Consider the following 18,005-nt stretch of genomic DNA (forward strand, 5'->3'; position numbering starts at 1 on the left):
CAGAGATTTCACCAAAGCCTTAAACTCATTCAAGGGAACTAAGTTTTGAAGTTGAAGATCAGATTGTACATTATTCCAAGCAGTTGGTGCCGAAAACCTAAAAGCTTTCTTTCCCAATTCAGTCCGTACTTTGGGAACAACAAATTGCAAAATGTTCATAGAACGAAGATTATGACTTCCAGTTTTCCTTTTTAAAAGTGAAGACAAGTAAGAAGGAACTAAACCCAGAATGCTTTTGTAGATAAACACATACCAATGACTGAGGCGACGAGCACATAAGGATGACCAATTCACTTTAGAGTAGAGTACACAATGGTGAGTCAAAGAACGACAGTTTGTAATGAATCTCAGTGACCCGTGATACACGCTATCCAGCATGCGAAGACAATGAGCAGAAGCATTCATATACAACACATCTCCATAGTCAGGCAAAAAGGTAGATTCCACCAATTTCTGTTTCACACGAAAAAAATCAAGACTAGTTTCTGTAGTAAAATCCTAATAAGAGCTTCAGCTCAAAGGCCTTCAGCTCAAAGGCCTTAGCAGGAGTGGGCCTTTGAATACCTATCAAGAGATGGAGGAGCAGAAATCAAAATTAAGCTTTTGTTCCTTTAAAACACTTTATCTACTTATAACTTACAGACCTTTGAAAGCAGTAAATTCTATCAAGTAAAAAATGTGTTTTAAAAAGCAGGTTTTGTTATGTAGTCCTATGTGCCCTCTCTCAGTGGAGTGTGAGGTGCTCTCTGTCCTCCAGCAGCATATCTGCTCCCCTGTACTAGCCCACGCACGCAGGCTACGTCACACGTCGCCCCACCCACATACTTCTGTAAACCACCTTGCGTATGGAAGTATGGAAGTATGGCGGCACCAGCGACACAACTACTCCTCGGCACAAAGTTTACTGCTGAGATTTTCACGTGAGAGACATGAATAAGTCCGCGGACCGAGGGGACGGTAACGAAGAGCTCGGCGGCTGTAAACAACAACAGAGAGGAGAGTTTGCAGAAAGAGTCGTCGGTCTGTGGCCGGCTGAGTTTCCTCCATTTCTCTTCTTCACCTCCTGGATTGAAGTGTCTTCTCTAGTCGTCCGGGTACCACAGGGGGAGAAAGTCCGCAACACACTGGACACGGAAGTTTGAAACAAACCTCTGGCTTTTGGAAAGACAAAAGCATTCAATTGTGGTGACGAGACATGTCTTTTGGAGACATTTGAGTGCACTTGTTGGACGTTTCTAAGCAGCGTGTTAACAACAGCAAGAAGAACCAACTGTTGAGTCTCGATGTGCTGCAACACCAGCTAATAGTTAGCATACATGGCTACCTTCAACACTAGCTGCAGGTCGCCAGCTAAACTCCAACATACATGTGTCTGCGTAAGTTTATTCGCTTGTCTTTACTCCAGAAGTTTGTTACTACGGTGCCAGTTTGGGATGTGTGGTAGTAGTCTGTCATTTTCACTAGTTAGTGCTCAGTGCTTTCATGCTTTTGACATTGCTGTTGTAAAAATCCGTTGCACAGATTTAAGGATGACAATGATGAACCCTCAGCTGCACTTCAGGGATGTTTTAGTTGTACAATCTTGTATTGTAATTGTAATCTCGATGGTTTGAGGATTGTTTGGATCAACACTAAATGTCCTGATAGTCATGTGCAATGTCAGCTTGTCATTTAAAGAGCTTGATTGGCATATGAAAGAGTAAATTCATATCACAGAGGGAAGTGGGGTTGTATGCAGAAGGAAGCACAGATGATGTAGATGTCCTGACAACATAGCAGAATAATGATAGTTAAAAGTCTTACTTTTAGCAAGTTCACCTATATAGTGAGTTATCTGGCACAGACACTTGTTGAAGAAATGTGTGGTAGAAGTCTGTCATTTCCACTAGTTGGTGCTCAGTGCTTTAATGTTTTTGACACTTGTTAAAATCAGTGCTCAGTGATGTTTTACTTTTACAATCTTGTATTCCCTCCATGGTTTGAGGATTATTTTTGTATCAAGGACTTGTCGCCTATCAACACTAAATGTCCTGATAGTCATGTGCAATGTCAGCTTGTCATTTAAAGAGCTTGATTGGCATTGGAAAGAGTAAATTCATATCACAGAGGGAAGTGGGGTTGTATGCAGAAGGAAGCACAGATAATGTAGATGTCCTGACAACATAGCAGAGTAATGATAGTTAAAAGTCTTACTTTTAGCAAGTTCACCTATATAGTGAGTTATCTGGCACAGACACTTGTTGAAGAAATGTGTGGTAGAAGTCTGTCATTTCCACTAGTTGGTGCTCAGTGCTTTAATGTTTTTGACACTTGTTAAAATCAGTGTTCAGTGATGTTTTACTTTTACAATCTTGTATTCCCTCCATGGTTTGAGGATTATTTTTGTATCAAGGACTTGTCGCCTATCAACACTAAATGTCCTGATAGTCATGTGCAATGTCAGCTTGTCATTTAAAGAGCTTGATTGGCATTTGAAAGAGGAAATTCATATCACAGAGGGAAGTGGGGTTGTATGCAGAAGGAAGCACAGATAATGTAGGTGTACTACTGACAACAGAGCAGAAGAATGACAGTTAAAAATCAAAGCAAGTTCACTCATATAGTGAGTTATTTGGCACAGACTCTTGTTGGAGAAATTTGCTTGCCTTAATGTCATTTTCACTTAGTGCTCAGTGCTTTAATGTTTTTGACATTGCTGTTGTAAAAATACGTTTCACAGGGTTAAAGGATGACAATAATTAACCCTCAGCTGCAGATCTTGTATTCCCTCGATGGTTTGAGGATTTTTGTATACAGGACTTGTCGCCTATCAACACTACATTTCCTGATAGTCATGTGTCAATGTTAGCTTGTCATTTAAAGAGGAAATTCAGTGGGTGTAAATATCACAGAGGGAAGTGGGGTTGTAAGCAGAGGGAAGCACAGATGATGTAGGTGTCCTGACAACATAGCAGAGTAATGATAGTTAAAAGTCAAACTTACTTTTATGAAGTTCACTCATGTAGTGAGTTATTTGGCACTTGTTGGAGAAATTTGCTTGCCTTCATTGTAATGTTTTTTTCAATCGTATGATGCACATGTTTAAAGGGGCTATATGTAAGTATCAGAAATTGCTTGTTAACAGTGACACCTGTGGCCGTTAAGTCAACAACAGTCAGCATCCTGTTGCTCGCGCTTGTGCTCACACAACATAGACGTGAGTGAGCATCGGTCAAAACGGTGAGGCGACACACAAGACTGAACGTGATTGACATCAGCAACATTAGCCAGCTAAAACCACAATATCACTATATTTTTCACATGCTTGGCAGTAATGTTGGCTTATCTGTCCAATATGAATTTTGCCAGCTCGGGTTTTGATACCAAAAACCAAACAAGACTCCATGATTTGGAGGCCTGGTCGATGTTGATCCTAGTTTTCCCCCCCGACGTCAGTCACATTCCTGTTTTTCATGACGGGATTTACTAGATACAACTTCGTTTTTTTGTGCTTCCATGGAGTTTGTGGTGGAGACTGGTCGTTTGTTGGTGTTAGAGAACTCCATTTCTAGTTAGCCATCGTTGCATGTTGTTAGCCCTGTAGCGGAGCTGAAGGGAGTAAAGGCACTTGTGAGCGTGCATGACGTCACATCCGTTGGATTTTCCCGGCCCACATTCTTCACATTAAAATCAGTCTACAGGCTGATAAAGGAAACCCAGAAAGTTGCAGAAGGTCTCATTTTTAAGGTTAGGTTACAACCTGTTCACACATTGGCAAAAAAAAAAAAAAAAGATTAAAAAACTTGTATATGTGTAAAAAGATACATACAGCCCCTTTAATTAATCTCTAGTACATTATTTTGAGGGTGTTATTTGCAGTATACATTTAAGCCAGCATCATTTAAAAAAAATGTTAAGGTGTTTTAGAGCAAATTTTCTTTTTTGAAACAATCATATCACTCTTAATGAAATCACCAATGATTCTTGATTGTTTGTTTTTTATTCCCCTCTAGATTACTTTGAAATGCCTTTCTTTGACCTCTGAAGCACTCAGGATCCATTAATGCATGATAAACAGAGACATACTGGAGTAATACGGATCTGCATAGGTGACCTGTATCACCCATACTCCAGGAGAGGACAGACTGAGCCAGGGAAAGGGGTTCCTGTCTTTTCCCGATCCCCTCCCTGCCTGGTGGCCACCTGTTGGACGGTGAGCAACTGAGTCCAGCTTGGAGAGTCCCGGCTGCGGCCTGGCACCCTGCCCTTATGGGGCAGCAGCCGGGGAAGTTTGTAGGGGACCAGAGGAGACCTAGTCTGCCGGCCTTCATCAAGGGTGGAAGGAGGGAGTCGTCACGCCATGGGACCCAGCCCTGTAACGTCTTTGCTGTGCATGGTAAGAGCAAATATTTCTGTTAAGACCCTTGTAAGGTCACTTGTCTTTGAGCATCATGTGTCCCCTCAGGCCAAGGATGAAATACTAAGACATCTGTCTGGCACATTACTTTTCAACAAAGTACATTACATAATGAAAATGTACGTTTTGTTCTCTGTTGTGAAAAAGCAAGATCTAAGATGCAGAAGACGTTTACATACGTAATTAGAAATCGCAAGAGGGTACACATAGCCTCAACACCGCTGTGGTTGCATCTTCAAGTATGCAGCTTGCCAGCTGAATAAAAGACTGCAATAATCAAACTTAACCACACATTGATAATACGAGCAGCTAACAAAGCCAGGGTCTAACGTGAGGGTAGCAGTGTTTTCTACTGGCACATGCACGTTGTTTGAAGTGTTTTGAAGTCACTGACACACCGTCACACTTCCTAATTTCTGGTACTCGCTGTTAAAAATACCATCTGCATTTGATTGATATTTGCACTCGTGTTGTCAAAAATATCGAAGTATCGATTCAATACATGTCGATACTGAATATGTGAAACAGTTTCAAGACCCATTTTCCACAGTATCGATACACAAGTGCCAGCTACGCTTTCTGCTCTCTCTGCTCTCCGACAGTGAGTTGACACGCGCACACACACACACACACACACACACACACACACACACACACACTGCTATCTATCTTTGTGGTATTGAAGATGGTATAGAATATAGATATTTTTCAAGGTATTGTATGAAAGTTAGAAATTCTAGTATCGTAACAACACTAATTTGCTGATATTAAAGTAAGTGTTAACAGAACTAACTTTGGTGTTGGATTTTTCCCGCCGACTTTTGATTACACTTTACCGTTTTCTAATCTAGAAATTTGTTTACAGCTGTTTTTAGATGTAAGAAATTCTTCTCTAACTAGAATTTTGGTATTACCTTGAATAAATGTGTGCTGGGAAATGTTTTTGTCACTACAGAATTTAAAATACCAAACAGATTGTGGACCTTTGAGATATTCCTTAGGGGTGTAAAGGGATAGTTTCTTTGACATACAGTGGTTTGAATTACTCGCTGGTATTGATATCGATGCATGTTAGCATAGGCTATTGATCCTGTGGTCTGAGATTTCCCAGCCATCTGTTTGTTAAACAGAAATGAACAACAGCAACTGAACAATTTTTTTGTATTTCTGACATTTGATTCTACTGTCAGACTTCTCTGAATCCATTTACGAAAATAGTTTCATAATACAGAGAGATTGAAGCAATGTAAATTACCTAATGTTAAATTTTGGTAATACTCTCCATCAGGAGAATATGTATGGACTGCACACAACTTAGTAAGATCGGCCAACTTCCCATCACAGAGAGTCACAGCAGTCTTGTGGGGGAAAAGTGCATTAAGGATGTGCACTGTGTGGCCTGATGATATGGACACAGGATTCTATAGGACAGCTTGAAGCATAGGGCACACAGTAAAAAATTAGTCTATCCTTGCCCTTACCCCTGCCCTGGCTAAGCCTGCCTTAACTGAGGAACAGATGTGTACCTCCACATCTATGATGTAAAGGAGGTTTTGTAATGTGGCAGAGTTTGTACATGTTGGTGTCTAGTGTGTACTACAAAGTGCTATAAGATATTCTGGATGTTGCAGCGAACAAACAGGCGGGTGTCTGAATTTCAGGCTGCACCTAACAATTATTTGCATTATCGATTAGTCTGCAGATTGTTTTTGCAATAAATCAATTGTCTGACTTAGATAATAGTGAAATTGCCCATAACAAGTTCCCAGAGCCCAAGAGGACATCTTCAGATTACATTTTTGTCCAACGAACAGCCCAAAATGAAGAGATATCTTGTTTACTATCATATAAGACGCAGAAAAGCAGCAAATCATCCCAAATGTGAAGCTACAATGCCGTGTGAAAAGTGCGATACAAATTGATTGCACAAGTAGGGAAAAAAGGCAAGTTTAGATGGATGGCTGTGGGATAAAAGGATACCTGAAATTGTTAGTGAATGAGTGAATGATTTTGGACAGACTGGAGCTGCATCAATTAATCGATTAGTTGTCCACTATTAAGTTAATTGCCGACTATTTTGATAATCGATTAATTGGTTTGAATAATGTTTTAAGAAAAAAAGTTTAAAAAAACTCTGATTCCATCTCCTTGAATGTGAATATTTTCTGGTTTCTTTGCTCCTCTATGACAGTAAACTTAATATCTTTGAGTTGTGGACAAAACAAAACATTTGAGGACGTTGTCTTGGGCTTTGGGAAAACACTGATCAACATTTTTCCCCATTTTCTGACATTTTATAGACCAAACAACTAATCGAGTTATCGAGAAAAATAATTGACAGATTAATAGACAATGAAAATAATCATTGGTTGCAGCCCTAGGACAGACCTAGTAGCCACAGACACACCTGAAACATGGCCCTGCCTGAATGAGCTAATCATGGCCTTGCTGCACTCCTCAGGGAGCCTCTTATGCCTTTGGGGAAGGCGAGCATGCTGCTGGCACAAAGCCTCACCATGCTTTGCAAAGCAACGACCCAATATCTACTATATCACACATGGGATGGATGTCTTATCTGGGGATGTTGCTTCCTGGAAGCAATGTGTCTGTTTCCTGGTTTACTTTTCCTGGTTAGCAGCTTTTGTTCTTTCCAATATCCCATCAAATGACAATTTGTGAGGCAAGCATGGCAGTGCACAGAGAGCAGACTTTTGTGGATTCAATCGTAACCCATAGAAACCAGTGGTGACCTCATCAGTTACTTCACTTCTCATTTTTATAGTCAATGGTTTGATATTTACTAGTTTTGGCTTGTGAAAGGGCCTTCATGGTGGTTTATGTCTCTTTTTTTTGCCCAGAGTAGCGCAGCACAATATAACCAAGGTACCGAGAGGCTTGTTCTCTATCATAACATCAAAAAAGAGCCTCATAAAGCTTTGATGCTTAATAATTAATACTCAGTGGAGGGAGAATAAAATGACAAAATCTAGAGGGCGATCATAACATTTCTATCTCAAGACATCAGTGGAAAGTATTGGTGAGGTAAACAGAACATACATTTATCAATGTTGATTGCTGAGCAAAATCTCAGATAAGATTGCCACCAATTCAGGAAAATTAATCTATCAGTTGCAGTCACTCCACAAAGAATCAGACAAAAGCACCACTTTAAATCTTGTGTATCTTTGAAATAAGTCATTAAGCATGAAAAAAGCATAAAAACGACTCATCGACTTAAGAAATCTTAGTCGACTAAGACCTAAATGACCAATTAATCGACTAAGATGGAGCAGCCCTAATCAGTTGAGAGAGCTAAAGTGTTTTAGCGTTTTAAAATGATCACATGCCATTGAACCGGATGCATGCCATGCATCCAGCTAACTGATAAGTTTACCAAATGGGTCTGTAGGGCTGTGAATGCCTCAGCAGGAATACTTTCCACTGACTCTAAGTCTTGCATAACACAGAGGGGGACAGGACAGGGAAGGTCAGAAAAACAGAATGAAAGCCTTTGCCGGTAAATGGATCGAATTTGGCAAAGGGTCAGTGACACGGGGCGTGCTTGTTTTCCCCTCTGTGCCCCTTTCCTCCTGTGATGAGCAGGTCAGATCATGAGAGGGGATGTGAGTCATAGTGCAAGAGGAGGGCAATATCAACACATGATTTTACATCGGTGTATTTTCTTCTTCCTGGTGAGCACCAGCTAGTTAACACTGGGCTAGCCAGCGCCTTGCTGCTTCTCAGCAGGCAGGTTCAGACCTCTGCATGCAGCTGCCTGTGAGAGAGTCGGAGACAGTGGAGGGCAAGCAAAGACCTGTCCCTGCTCTTGGCTCCTCTGTGTACTGTACAGCGGGGAGGTATGATCTCACTGGCTAGCTTGCACAGATCATAAGGATTGAGCAGGGTAGCACATTTCTGCAACCCTAACTCACACACTGTATTTCAAGCATTTTTTTTTTCTGTGTGTGGCTCAGATAACGGAGTCTCCTGGAATCTCCTTAAGTTGACCGTGGATCTCGTTGAATCATGGACTAGATTACCAACTGCAGTAGGTTACCAGGCCTGTTTAAGAAACAGGTCTGAGCACAACAGAGAAGAGTGTACTTGATTACTTCTCTCTAGTCTAATTTTTCTCCTTTGTGTAATGTTCACAAAATACAAAAATACATCCCGGATTGACAATATGTTTGTTCAGCTGTGGTTATTGCTGATGTTCAGACACTAATATCTACTAAAAATTGACATCAGTTTTACAGTTTAGAAGCCATCTATTATTACTATATATGTATGCTTTCTACTGAAGCTTGTCCCTGCCACGCCAGTGTCATTTATTATGAAAGTCACAAAGTAATTTAACTGAAACTGAATAAAAACAAAGATGGTGTGACCATGATTAGGATAAACCAGGATAAACACTGCTTTAGTCAGAGATTGTTCTGGTTATTATTCACATTAAAATGAAATTTGTTCCGTCAAATATGCGCCTCTCTCCTTCCTCTCTTAATTTTAGTAGGCAGGAAGTGGACTTGCTGTGTAAAAGTATTCAACAAAGGAATGATGCCTTTCATTTGTTTTCCTGCCATTCCCTGAAAAGGGCTGACTGAGGAAAGAGGAAAGCAGAGCGGGGTTTGGAGGTTGTAGGGTTCAAAGGAAAGAGGATCACAACAATATTGTCTGATTTGGTACTAACTTTGTAATTGCTGAGCCCTCATTTGACGCTTAAGGGGAAATTTGCCCCCTGGTGGCTACATTTATTTATGGAGTTAATGTGTTTTATTAGGGTACTTTACAACCGTGACCTAGATTAGTGGTTCCCAACCTTTTTCCTTAAGGGAGCCCTCTTCTATCATTGAGTAAACTGACGACCCCTGACTAAGTGACATATTTCATATTATATTCAATGCATAACAATAACAGTACAGAACAACTGATAAACTGTACAATTAACCCAAATAGTGATCGCAATAACTGCAGGAAGTTTGCGTAAAACGAGTGATTTGAATGGATTTTGAGCAGATTAGTTCCTGTGAATATTATATCAGAAATTATTTTTCCTGTTATTTTTAGGAACTTTTAATACAATTCTGTCTTTTTTAATTTTAACAATCCTTCATACTTAATAGGCTTCTTTTTTGTCAACTTCAGTGTTTTCTTCTCCCTGACATTTGGCCATTGTTCTATTAGCTCTTTGGTTGTTTTCTAATGCAGGACGAGGCTGTTTAGCAGAGAGGGAAGGCTCTGTGAATATAGTTGTGTTCAGGTCTTCACCGTGCCCTTATCCTGTTAATATCTTAAATAGTAAAACTTTAAAAATAACAATTTAATTTAGTTTTATTCACAAAAAAGAATGAAATGCTGATAGGCCAACTCTATATGTATTTTAAAAACGTACACCTTACACCCCTTAATTTCAAGATGGCCTTGCGACCCCCTGTGAAGCTTTGGCGACCCCTACTGGGGGTCAGGACCCCCAGGTTGAGAACCAGTGACCTAGATACCATTTTCATTGTGTGTGGTCAGGCTTAGCCAGAGAAAGACATTGATGCGTATGTGTGATTGGCACTCATGGTGGAAGACAGTAGAAACTTTTTTGACTTGAATGAATTGGCTGCCATGTTTGAATCAGTGGGCAATTCCGGGGTCTGAAAAGTGAAGCCAATGTGGAAGCGTCTTAAACTTTCATTTTTTCTAATATTCAGCAGGGGACGACTCTTCTCGTTGTGAAAAGAAGTCTGATTGTATAGAAGTCTATGAGAAAATGAGCCTACTAATCACTTGATTTATTACCTCAGTAAACATTGTAAACATGAGTTTATGGTCTCAATCGCTAGTTTCAAGTCTTCTTCAATACAGCATGATGTTCATTTAGTAAATTATGGTCCCATTTAGAGTCAAATAGATCATAAAGCAGGGGATGCATTAGAGCGTGGCTACCTTGTGATTGAAAGGTCTCTACCACGGCGTTGTCCAGTCTGGGAGTTGTCTGTGTTTTTCAGTTCATGAAAGTTAATGATAACCTTTTTGGTTGCCTAAAAATGTCTTATTCAGTATTCGGTTGTACTTAGCTCCACCCTCTCGTGTCACTTCTGGTTGCAAAAGACCAAGATGACGATGGCCAAAATGCCGAACTCGTGGCTTCAAAACAGCAGTCCACAAACCAATGGGTGACGTCATGATGACTTCATCTACTTCTTATATACAGTCTATGGTTTGACTTCATCAGTGGTTAGATCAAGAGCATCATAGGCTCTGATCATGGTTGCACATCGTATGTCACAGTTACTTTAACCGTAAGGTAATTTGACATACAAGGAGTGCAGTAATTAAACTATATTGCCTCTAAGCAAATGCATTCCTGACAACTTTCAGTTATGCAACTTTTAATGCAAACCATGCAATAAGGTTCTGAACTCTGAATATATTACAAGAGAGTAGTTTGTAGTCCTACTGTTTATATTCAGTCATTTTGTTCATGAAAATGTGCCTTTGTATGAAGCTTAACCCATTAGCTGTAAATCCCCCTAAAACTACTGGACTACTGGAAAACAACAACAGCTGGAAACAGTGTGAGGGTTTAACAGACAGCGGTTTTGGCATGGGATTGGCCACTGATTGCCCTCGTTGTCTCAAAATTTTTACTACGGCCAACTTTAATTTGTAGACAACAAAAAGAAAACGGTGCCAATTTATGGTCACCAGCCAGACGAATTGGGTTACAGAAGATGTAGGGACCTCTTGCATGTTGCTTCTTGCTTGGAGAGGTTTCAGTATGGGCACAACAGGACATTTTTCTTCTTACTCACAAGCTTCACCCCACAATTTTTCCCTGTTTGATGCCCGGAGGCTAGACTGGCAAAGCTTCAAGTATGTTCAAGGCACATTATAATGTGGGGATGAAGGAAGATGACACCCCGTTTGTTCATTGTCTTTATTTGCTCATTTCTATTCAGGGTCATCGGGTGCTGGAGCAGTATGTACAAGGCAGAAAACAGGAAAACACAGCGTGCCGGTTAACATTGTGTCCACGGGCAACTAAATAACAAACCGTTTGACTTGCACGTCTGTGGAGCACATAAAAGGGAAAATATGCGAACACGGGGGCGTCCTGGTGGTCTAGGATTAATGCTCCGTCCATGCCCCACTTTCCCAGTTCCAGTCTGTCTAGGGATCCCTGATGCATGTTATCCCCAATCTCTCTCTCCTCTCATTTTCTGTCTATTTCCGTCTATATAATAAAAACATTAACACTTGTACAAGTAGCTAATAAGACCATGGGAGGTAATGTGTTCCAGCAGCACAGTGGCGATTTTAGACTCTTTTTAGGGGTGCTCAAGTACACCTGAATTTCATCTCAGCACCCATAAATATACTAAGAAAACCTAAGGATATTATGCTAGCATGCCGGGAAGGAGGCTAAATAATGCTCCAAAGTTAGGCTAAATTTGGCATGGCCATTTTCAAAGGGGTCTGTTGACCTCTGACCTCAAGATATCTGGATGAAAGTGGGTTCTATGGGTACCCACAAGTCTCCCCTTTACAGACATGCCCACTTTATGATAATCACATGCAGTTTTGGGCAAACTTTTTGCATGTAGTATAGAAGTTTTATTTTCACCTATCCTAAAATATTATATTTGAATATTTCTGCATACCTGCATCCCTAAACAGTCTTGGAATTGGATAAATTGGGTATGACTGGAAAGCTGAGACTCTTGTGGATCCAATGAGTCCAATTGTATTCATGTGTGATGATGTTAGTCCCCATAGTAGAGTAATATGCTACTCCCATGCAGTTTTGGGCAAAAACCATGCAGTTTTTTTGCAACCCCAAAATTGCTGCAACAACTTATGAGACATAATAGAGCATGGGAATTTGGACTAGAACAACTTGACACACAGTGCTGAGCTGCATCTCAAATTAATCTTCAGGTTCCCAGCTTTCAGATGATGTACACCACTTCTATGTGACATATACTGTTGACCTGCTATCTCCCCATAAAGACTCCCTGTACCCCTCTTCAAAAAAAAAAAATCATTCTTAGATTTTGCCTGTTAGAGACAGGGGACAAATAATTTCAAAGGGCTTTATTTAAAAAGCTTTAATACCCAGTATTCTTTATATAGTCATGATGTTACACACTCCGGTACAGTAGGTGGCGGCTTGTACCTTTAACGTTGGTAGTCCGCCAGTAAATCCAAAGGAGAAGAAGTAGGTAGTAAATTTCATGATGGCACAGATTAAAAACACAAATTATTTGAAATGTTAGCAAATAAAATTGCTGAATGTTCTGACAGAGAACGCTGGGTCAAATTGGTTATTACCATAAATACAGGTTATAACGGTATAACATTAACTGAGAAAAGTTTATCTACAGGAGAATAAATATTTGATAGGAATACAGAATGACTGAGACTACTGCATTACATTACATTATATTTTTAATTGTCATGTGGCGCCTGAACTTTGTGTTTTCCTTTTACATAAATAAAAACATTTCCACTGTTACTTGATGCAGAAAAGGCAGAAATTGGTGGATACAAATTCACCAGAATGCAGAAAATTAAGTGTTTGATGCTCAAAATTTCCTGGGGGCGGACCCCCAGACCGCCCACTTAATGTGTGTCCCCCCCAATGTTTAAACAAAACCTACGCCCTTGACTGTACACATGTCACATTCACATTAGGGGGCTGAGCCTTGTAGTCATGACAGAGATATATCAGATGTTGTGTTAACGTCTAGCTCCTCATCTGTGTCAGATTGATGTTTCTTGATCCACTACAAAGGTTTTGTCGAAGAGGCTTTAATTTTGAAATGATGGTGGTTAATGTACTTTTTAAAAGTCATATTTTGGGCCAAGATTAGACGGTTTAACCCCTCCTCTTCTCATGTAGCCGTTCAGTGACATCATTTGATTTCTGTGTGTGCGTGTGTTTTTCCTGCAGCAGCTGCATTCAGCGTTTATGCAGTAAGTAAATCCATTTCTCTTTTCGTCTGTCTGGCTCTTTCTTGGCTGGAACTCGAGGAATCTATACAGTCTATACACCAAATCTCCTCCCATGATCCCTGTGGGTTCTGGAGACGGGAGGAGGGGGGTTTGTGTCTGTGTGTGTGCGTGCGTGCACACCCACGTACATACCCACGCAGCAGGCGCCTCGTAGTTATGCTCATTCAGGCCAGCTGTTAGGCCCCTGGTGGCTTGTCCTTCGCCGTGGCTGGCCATGTCTCCAGACTAATGGGCACACACACACACACACACACACACACAAACACAGACTCTGTGTCACTCTCAAAGGACTCCTCCCTTATCTAATCTGTTTACTACTTAACCTTGATAGTGGTTTGATGGTCTTTTGGGATGGCATTTTGACACGTTTACCTGCAAAATTCAGTGTTAGTGTGTGTCAGAAAGGGTGGGTGGGTGGGTGGGTTGGTGTGTGAGACACATTTGTCCCTTGCCAGATGACACTTTGCTGATTAGTACGTGTTTTCCCCTCTCATCAAGTTTTGACCACCTGGAAAGGAGTCCATTTTATTACCACCCTAGCAGATGACTACTAGTCAAACCAGCTGTGTCCCAGTAAACCATGACAGTGTGACAGTGAGCCAGCATGCACAATACCAGGACCCTGAAACTGACGCTTAATGTTATCACACCTCTGCTCTTTCTACTCTGTCAACATGCTGTTCATGAAAAAGGCCTATTGTGTAACTTTAGTAAATTATCTGTTCAGTATGACCATATCAGTAGATTCCTGGCCTACAGCTTCTTCATCCTCTCCCTCTTGAAGCGGCCCACTCTGTTTTCTAGTGAATCACGTGTTTGTATGTGATCTGTTGCACCAGAGGTGTGTTGAGTAATATTGCCTTTTTTACACGGAGAAAAAGAGAGAGAGAGTTGAACACAGGGCAAGCCACAGCAGTGGAGTGAAGAATGTGACCTCTTGTGCATTCCTCCCTCAAATAACTGGTGCAATCCCCTTTCCCTCCCTCCCTCCCTCCCTCCTTTCTTCTCTCTTCCTCTTTTTGTCTTTCTCTCCTTTTTTGTCATCGCCTCCCTCTATTTCTTTGTCTTGCTTTGATTCTTGTTTTATGTGGATTTTAAATTTCATAGAACAGTTTTATAGACATGGAGAACAATAACAAAAACAAGCAACTGGCTAAAATAATGAGAATCAGCAGACAATAATGGAGCACACAAAAAAAATCTCAGTATACAACAGTAAACCGAACATAAGCAGCATTGGTAAGCAACACAATATGGTTACATGGGCGTGTGGTATGCATTTTTTGATAGTTAACTGTTATCTGCCACTATTACTGTCATGTAAGGCAAGGTCATGCCGCTTTTTATGTACGTTATGGATGGTTGATATTTAGCTACCCCGTGTTTGCTCTCAAGCTGCATTATATGCTGTTTTACAAAAACAAATGTAGTTGGTGTGCATGAAATGATGCCTGCCATTGGTTAGTCCATAACATTTAAAACAGTGAGTGCACCATACTTGACATAGTTCTTTTCTGGTTTGATTTTATATTAAATTTAAACAAAAAAATTTGGTAACATTTAAAATGAATTACATTGCTGAAGAAAAAAAGGGGGGAAAAAACTCCTGAAGGCACAAACAAAAGCGCAAACCAAAGATTTTTCCATATACATAAGGTACACAGTGTTTTCACTCAGAACAATTGAAAGTGTAAGCATGTCGGTTTAGGACAAACAGTCCTGTTGAGTCATTGACACTCACCCAGCTTTTTGTTATTTGGATTCACTTCAGCGTTTGCAACAGTGTATGTTATGAGATCTGGCCTTGAGATAGCCCAGTTTCTGACAAAAAATAATTATCTACTGAATATATTGTTTTGTTTATTGAACTCTCATGTATCAGTTGCTAAATTAGATGAGGGATGTCACGGCTACTAGAAATGAAGAAGTCAATACCAATACCAGTGAAATTTCCCGATTCTTGATACCAATTTGATACCACGGTAAAAACCAAAAGTGAAACAATAAATCCCATGTACTTCAACATCCACTCCTTGTATTACCATTTGCCTAATGGTTGTTGTTAGGAAGTTAAACAGGTCATAATTTGAACACACCATGATAATGTTAGAATTTACCTTCGCTCAATGCTAATTTTTACTGAATGAGTGCATCATAATGTAAATCAATGGCACATACAACACTCGCATGCATACCGAGAACCTCCAAGTTGGGTTAGGAATGCAGAGCGGCAGCTCTTCGCCACCCGGGTCCACGCACACACACACACACACACACATACACACACACACACACACACACACACACACACACACACACACACACACACACACACACACACAGAAAAAAAACACCCCCTGTTCCCCCCACTCCATGCCCGAGCAGGCAGCCCCAGCTCCAGACGCAGCTGTTGTTTTCTCTGCAGACAACCTGCTACCTTGGATGCCAGCTCTGTCTTTTTGTAAAAATTTCAGCCATTTATGGGCCCTCTTGGTCAGAGAGCTTCCCCATGCAGATTACGGGATAAAAGTCACGTCACAAGGGCATTTTTCTTCTTGAGAAAGCCTTTATATGAGTTTGATTTTGCTTAGAGTGTCGCAGTACCTAGAGTTTGTTAAATATTTTTTTATATTTGATTTCCATTGAGCAGGAATGAACAAAATCGTATCCACTTAGGCATCGTCTGATCTGACTGGCCAGTTACATTATTGTCTGGTTTGTTTTTTTCCCCTCACCAGTCCAGTCCATACAGTACTGGTATGCTGTCCTGTCCCTTTGTGTTGTGTTAAGCTCCTCTTCGTAGCGCTATAAGAGGAGGCCTGCTATGCTTGCTGCATCTGGATCCACTTAGACACAAAGAAGAAGCGAAGCAGCTCCACTGCTGCAGCCGGAGAGCCTCATAGCCAGCTAGTCGCTCGTCGATGTATCTGTTTCTGTTTTTACCCCCAATGGGCATACAGACAAATGGGGTCTTTCCCCCAGGCGTCTAGATAACATCTCAAAGACATTTAAGGTTGATAGTCTGTAAAAACAAACTCTGTCCTGTTTACTGTGTCCGTCTGCTTTTATTCAGGTCTCTTTTAATGCTGTTGAATTGATAAATTAGACCCACAATAATAGCAGAAGCTTTAATACTAGCTTTCTCTTTCTATTGCTGTATAACTGCAAACCTCCCACTCATACGTACACCCTTTTACTGCTTTCTCTCCCCCTCCTGAAAGAGTTTGGCTCCCCTCGTCTGCACACTCATAAAACAATGGAATATAAAAAGTTGTGCTTTCATTCCAGCTCTCTGGGTCAAATTGATCAGTTTAGCTAGATTCTGAAAACGACTGGATTAACACCCTCTCCTCTCCACACATGCACACACAGGTTGCTATTTGTCAGTTGAGCTCATTTGTCTGGACTCTCTTAATTTCCACAAACCTTTTCAACACAATGATTAGCGTAGCATTTTATCCTTGACAAGTGATGAATGGCCGTGTGCATTGGACCTGGCGTTCGTGTTTGCTCAAAGTATGAAACTTTAACTCTGGGCTAGCATGCATACATTTTCTATTCTCTGCAGGTTTGCATATTTTTGGCGCTACATAGTTTTGTCTGGGCCTACAGCAGCAGTCGATCGCGTGGAGAAATGAGCAAAGGTTCTGCTTAGTCACCTGGTTTGTGTTGCCCTATTCTATGTCTGTCATCGTGATAAAATGGTTTCTTGAGTTCCGCTCCAATAGGTCGACTTGGTTTAACTCCCTCTGTCTCAGCTCTGCGTGCTAGTAGGTCTGCCCGGCGCGTCTGTATTGAGGATTGTTGTACAGCTGAACTGACAGCGGACTGTTTACGGGTCACCCCAAATGAGAGGGATTTGGCGGGAGAGAGAGTCTGTGTCTGAGCAGAACGAGAATGCACATAAAGTGGATTTCATCATAAAATGTGTTTAATGACCTTTGGGTCAGTTTCACTGTTTCCATGTAAAATAACAAGCCCGGCGAGAATCAACATAAAGGACGTTGTTTGCCTTTTGTTCTCTGTGTGCAGATGGTGATTTCTGCACATCAGAAGCTTTAGAAACTATTTGAATTTGCTTGCAAGTTTGCTTCTGTATGTTCAGTCTCACTGATGTCCACGTTGGTAAGTTATTACCACCTCAGGCCGATGCTAGAGCCCTTAACCTTGAACCAGAGCAGCCACTGTTTTGTTCTTAAGTGTCCTCTCTCCCTGTGGACAATGCTAAGTGGAGAATTATGTGGAACTCTAAACTCCTTAACCTCATGTGCTGGTCTGCACGCCTCAGACACTCTGGCTGCGTTCTCCAGAGAGCCCTGAGTAAACAGCCACATGCACACACACACACATCCATACACCACATACATACTAGGGCTGTGTATTGGCAAGAATCTGGCGATACGATACGTATCATGATACAGGGGTGATGATTCAATATATTGCAATATATTGCGATACTGTAAGCAAGGCGATATATTGCGATTTTTCTTTTTTTTTCAGATTTAACTTTAGGAAAACTGTCATAGTATAAATAACACCATATGTAAAAAATTTGAGGAAACAAGACTCAGTCAAAACAGAGTATATGGCTATGTTGTGTTTT

General features: G+C 40.9%; 1 protein-coding gene across 2 annotated transcripts in view; it reads left to right on the forward strand.

Annotated features, from left to right (window-relative positions):
* The first annotated feature begins 3,998 nt into the window (after positions 1-3,998).
* The window catches only part of abl1 (c-abl oncogene 1, non-receptor tyrosine kinase), a 40,338-nt gene continuing 26,331 nt past the window's right edge, over positions 3,999-18,005 (forward strand). For both annotated transcript variants that reach the window (XM_037753560.1, XM_037753561.1), the window contains exon 1: positions 3,999-4,375. In XM_037753560.1, the coding sequence (XP_037609488.1) occupies positions 4,249-4,375 (127 nt within the window). In that variant the 5' untranslated portion in view covers positions 3,999-4,248. The remainder of the gene's footprint in view (positions 4,376-18,005) is intronic.

The sequence above is a fragment of the Sebastes umbrosus genome, chromosome 19 (genome assembly GCF_015220745.1).
Source record: "Sebastes umbrosus isolate fSebUmb1 chromosome 19, fSebUmb1.pri, whole genome shotgun sequence".
NCBI lineage: Eukaryota > Metazoa > Chordata > Actinopteri > Perciformes > Sebastidae > Sebastes > Sebastes umbrosus.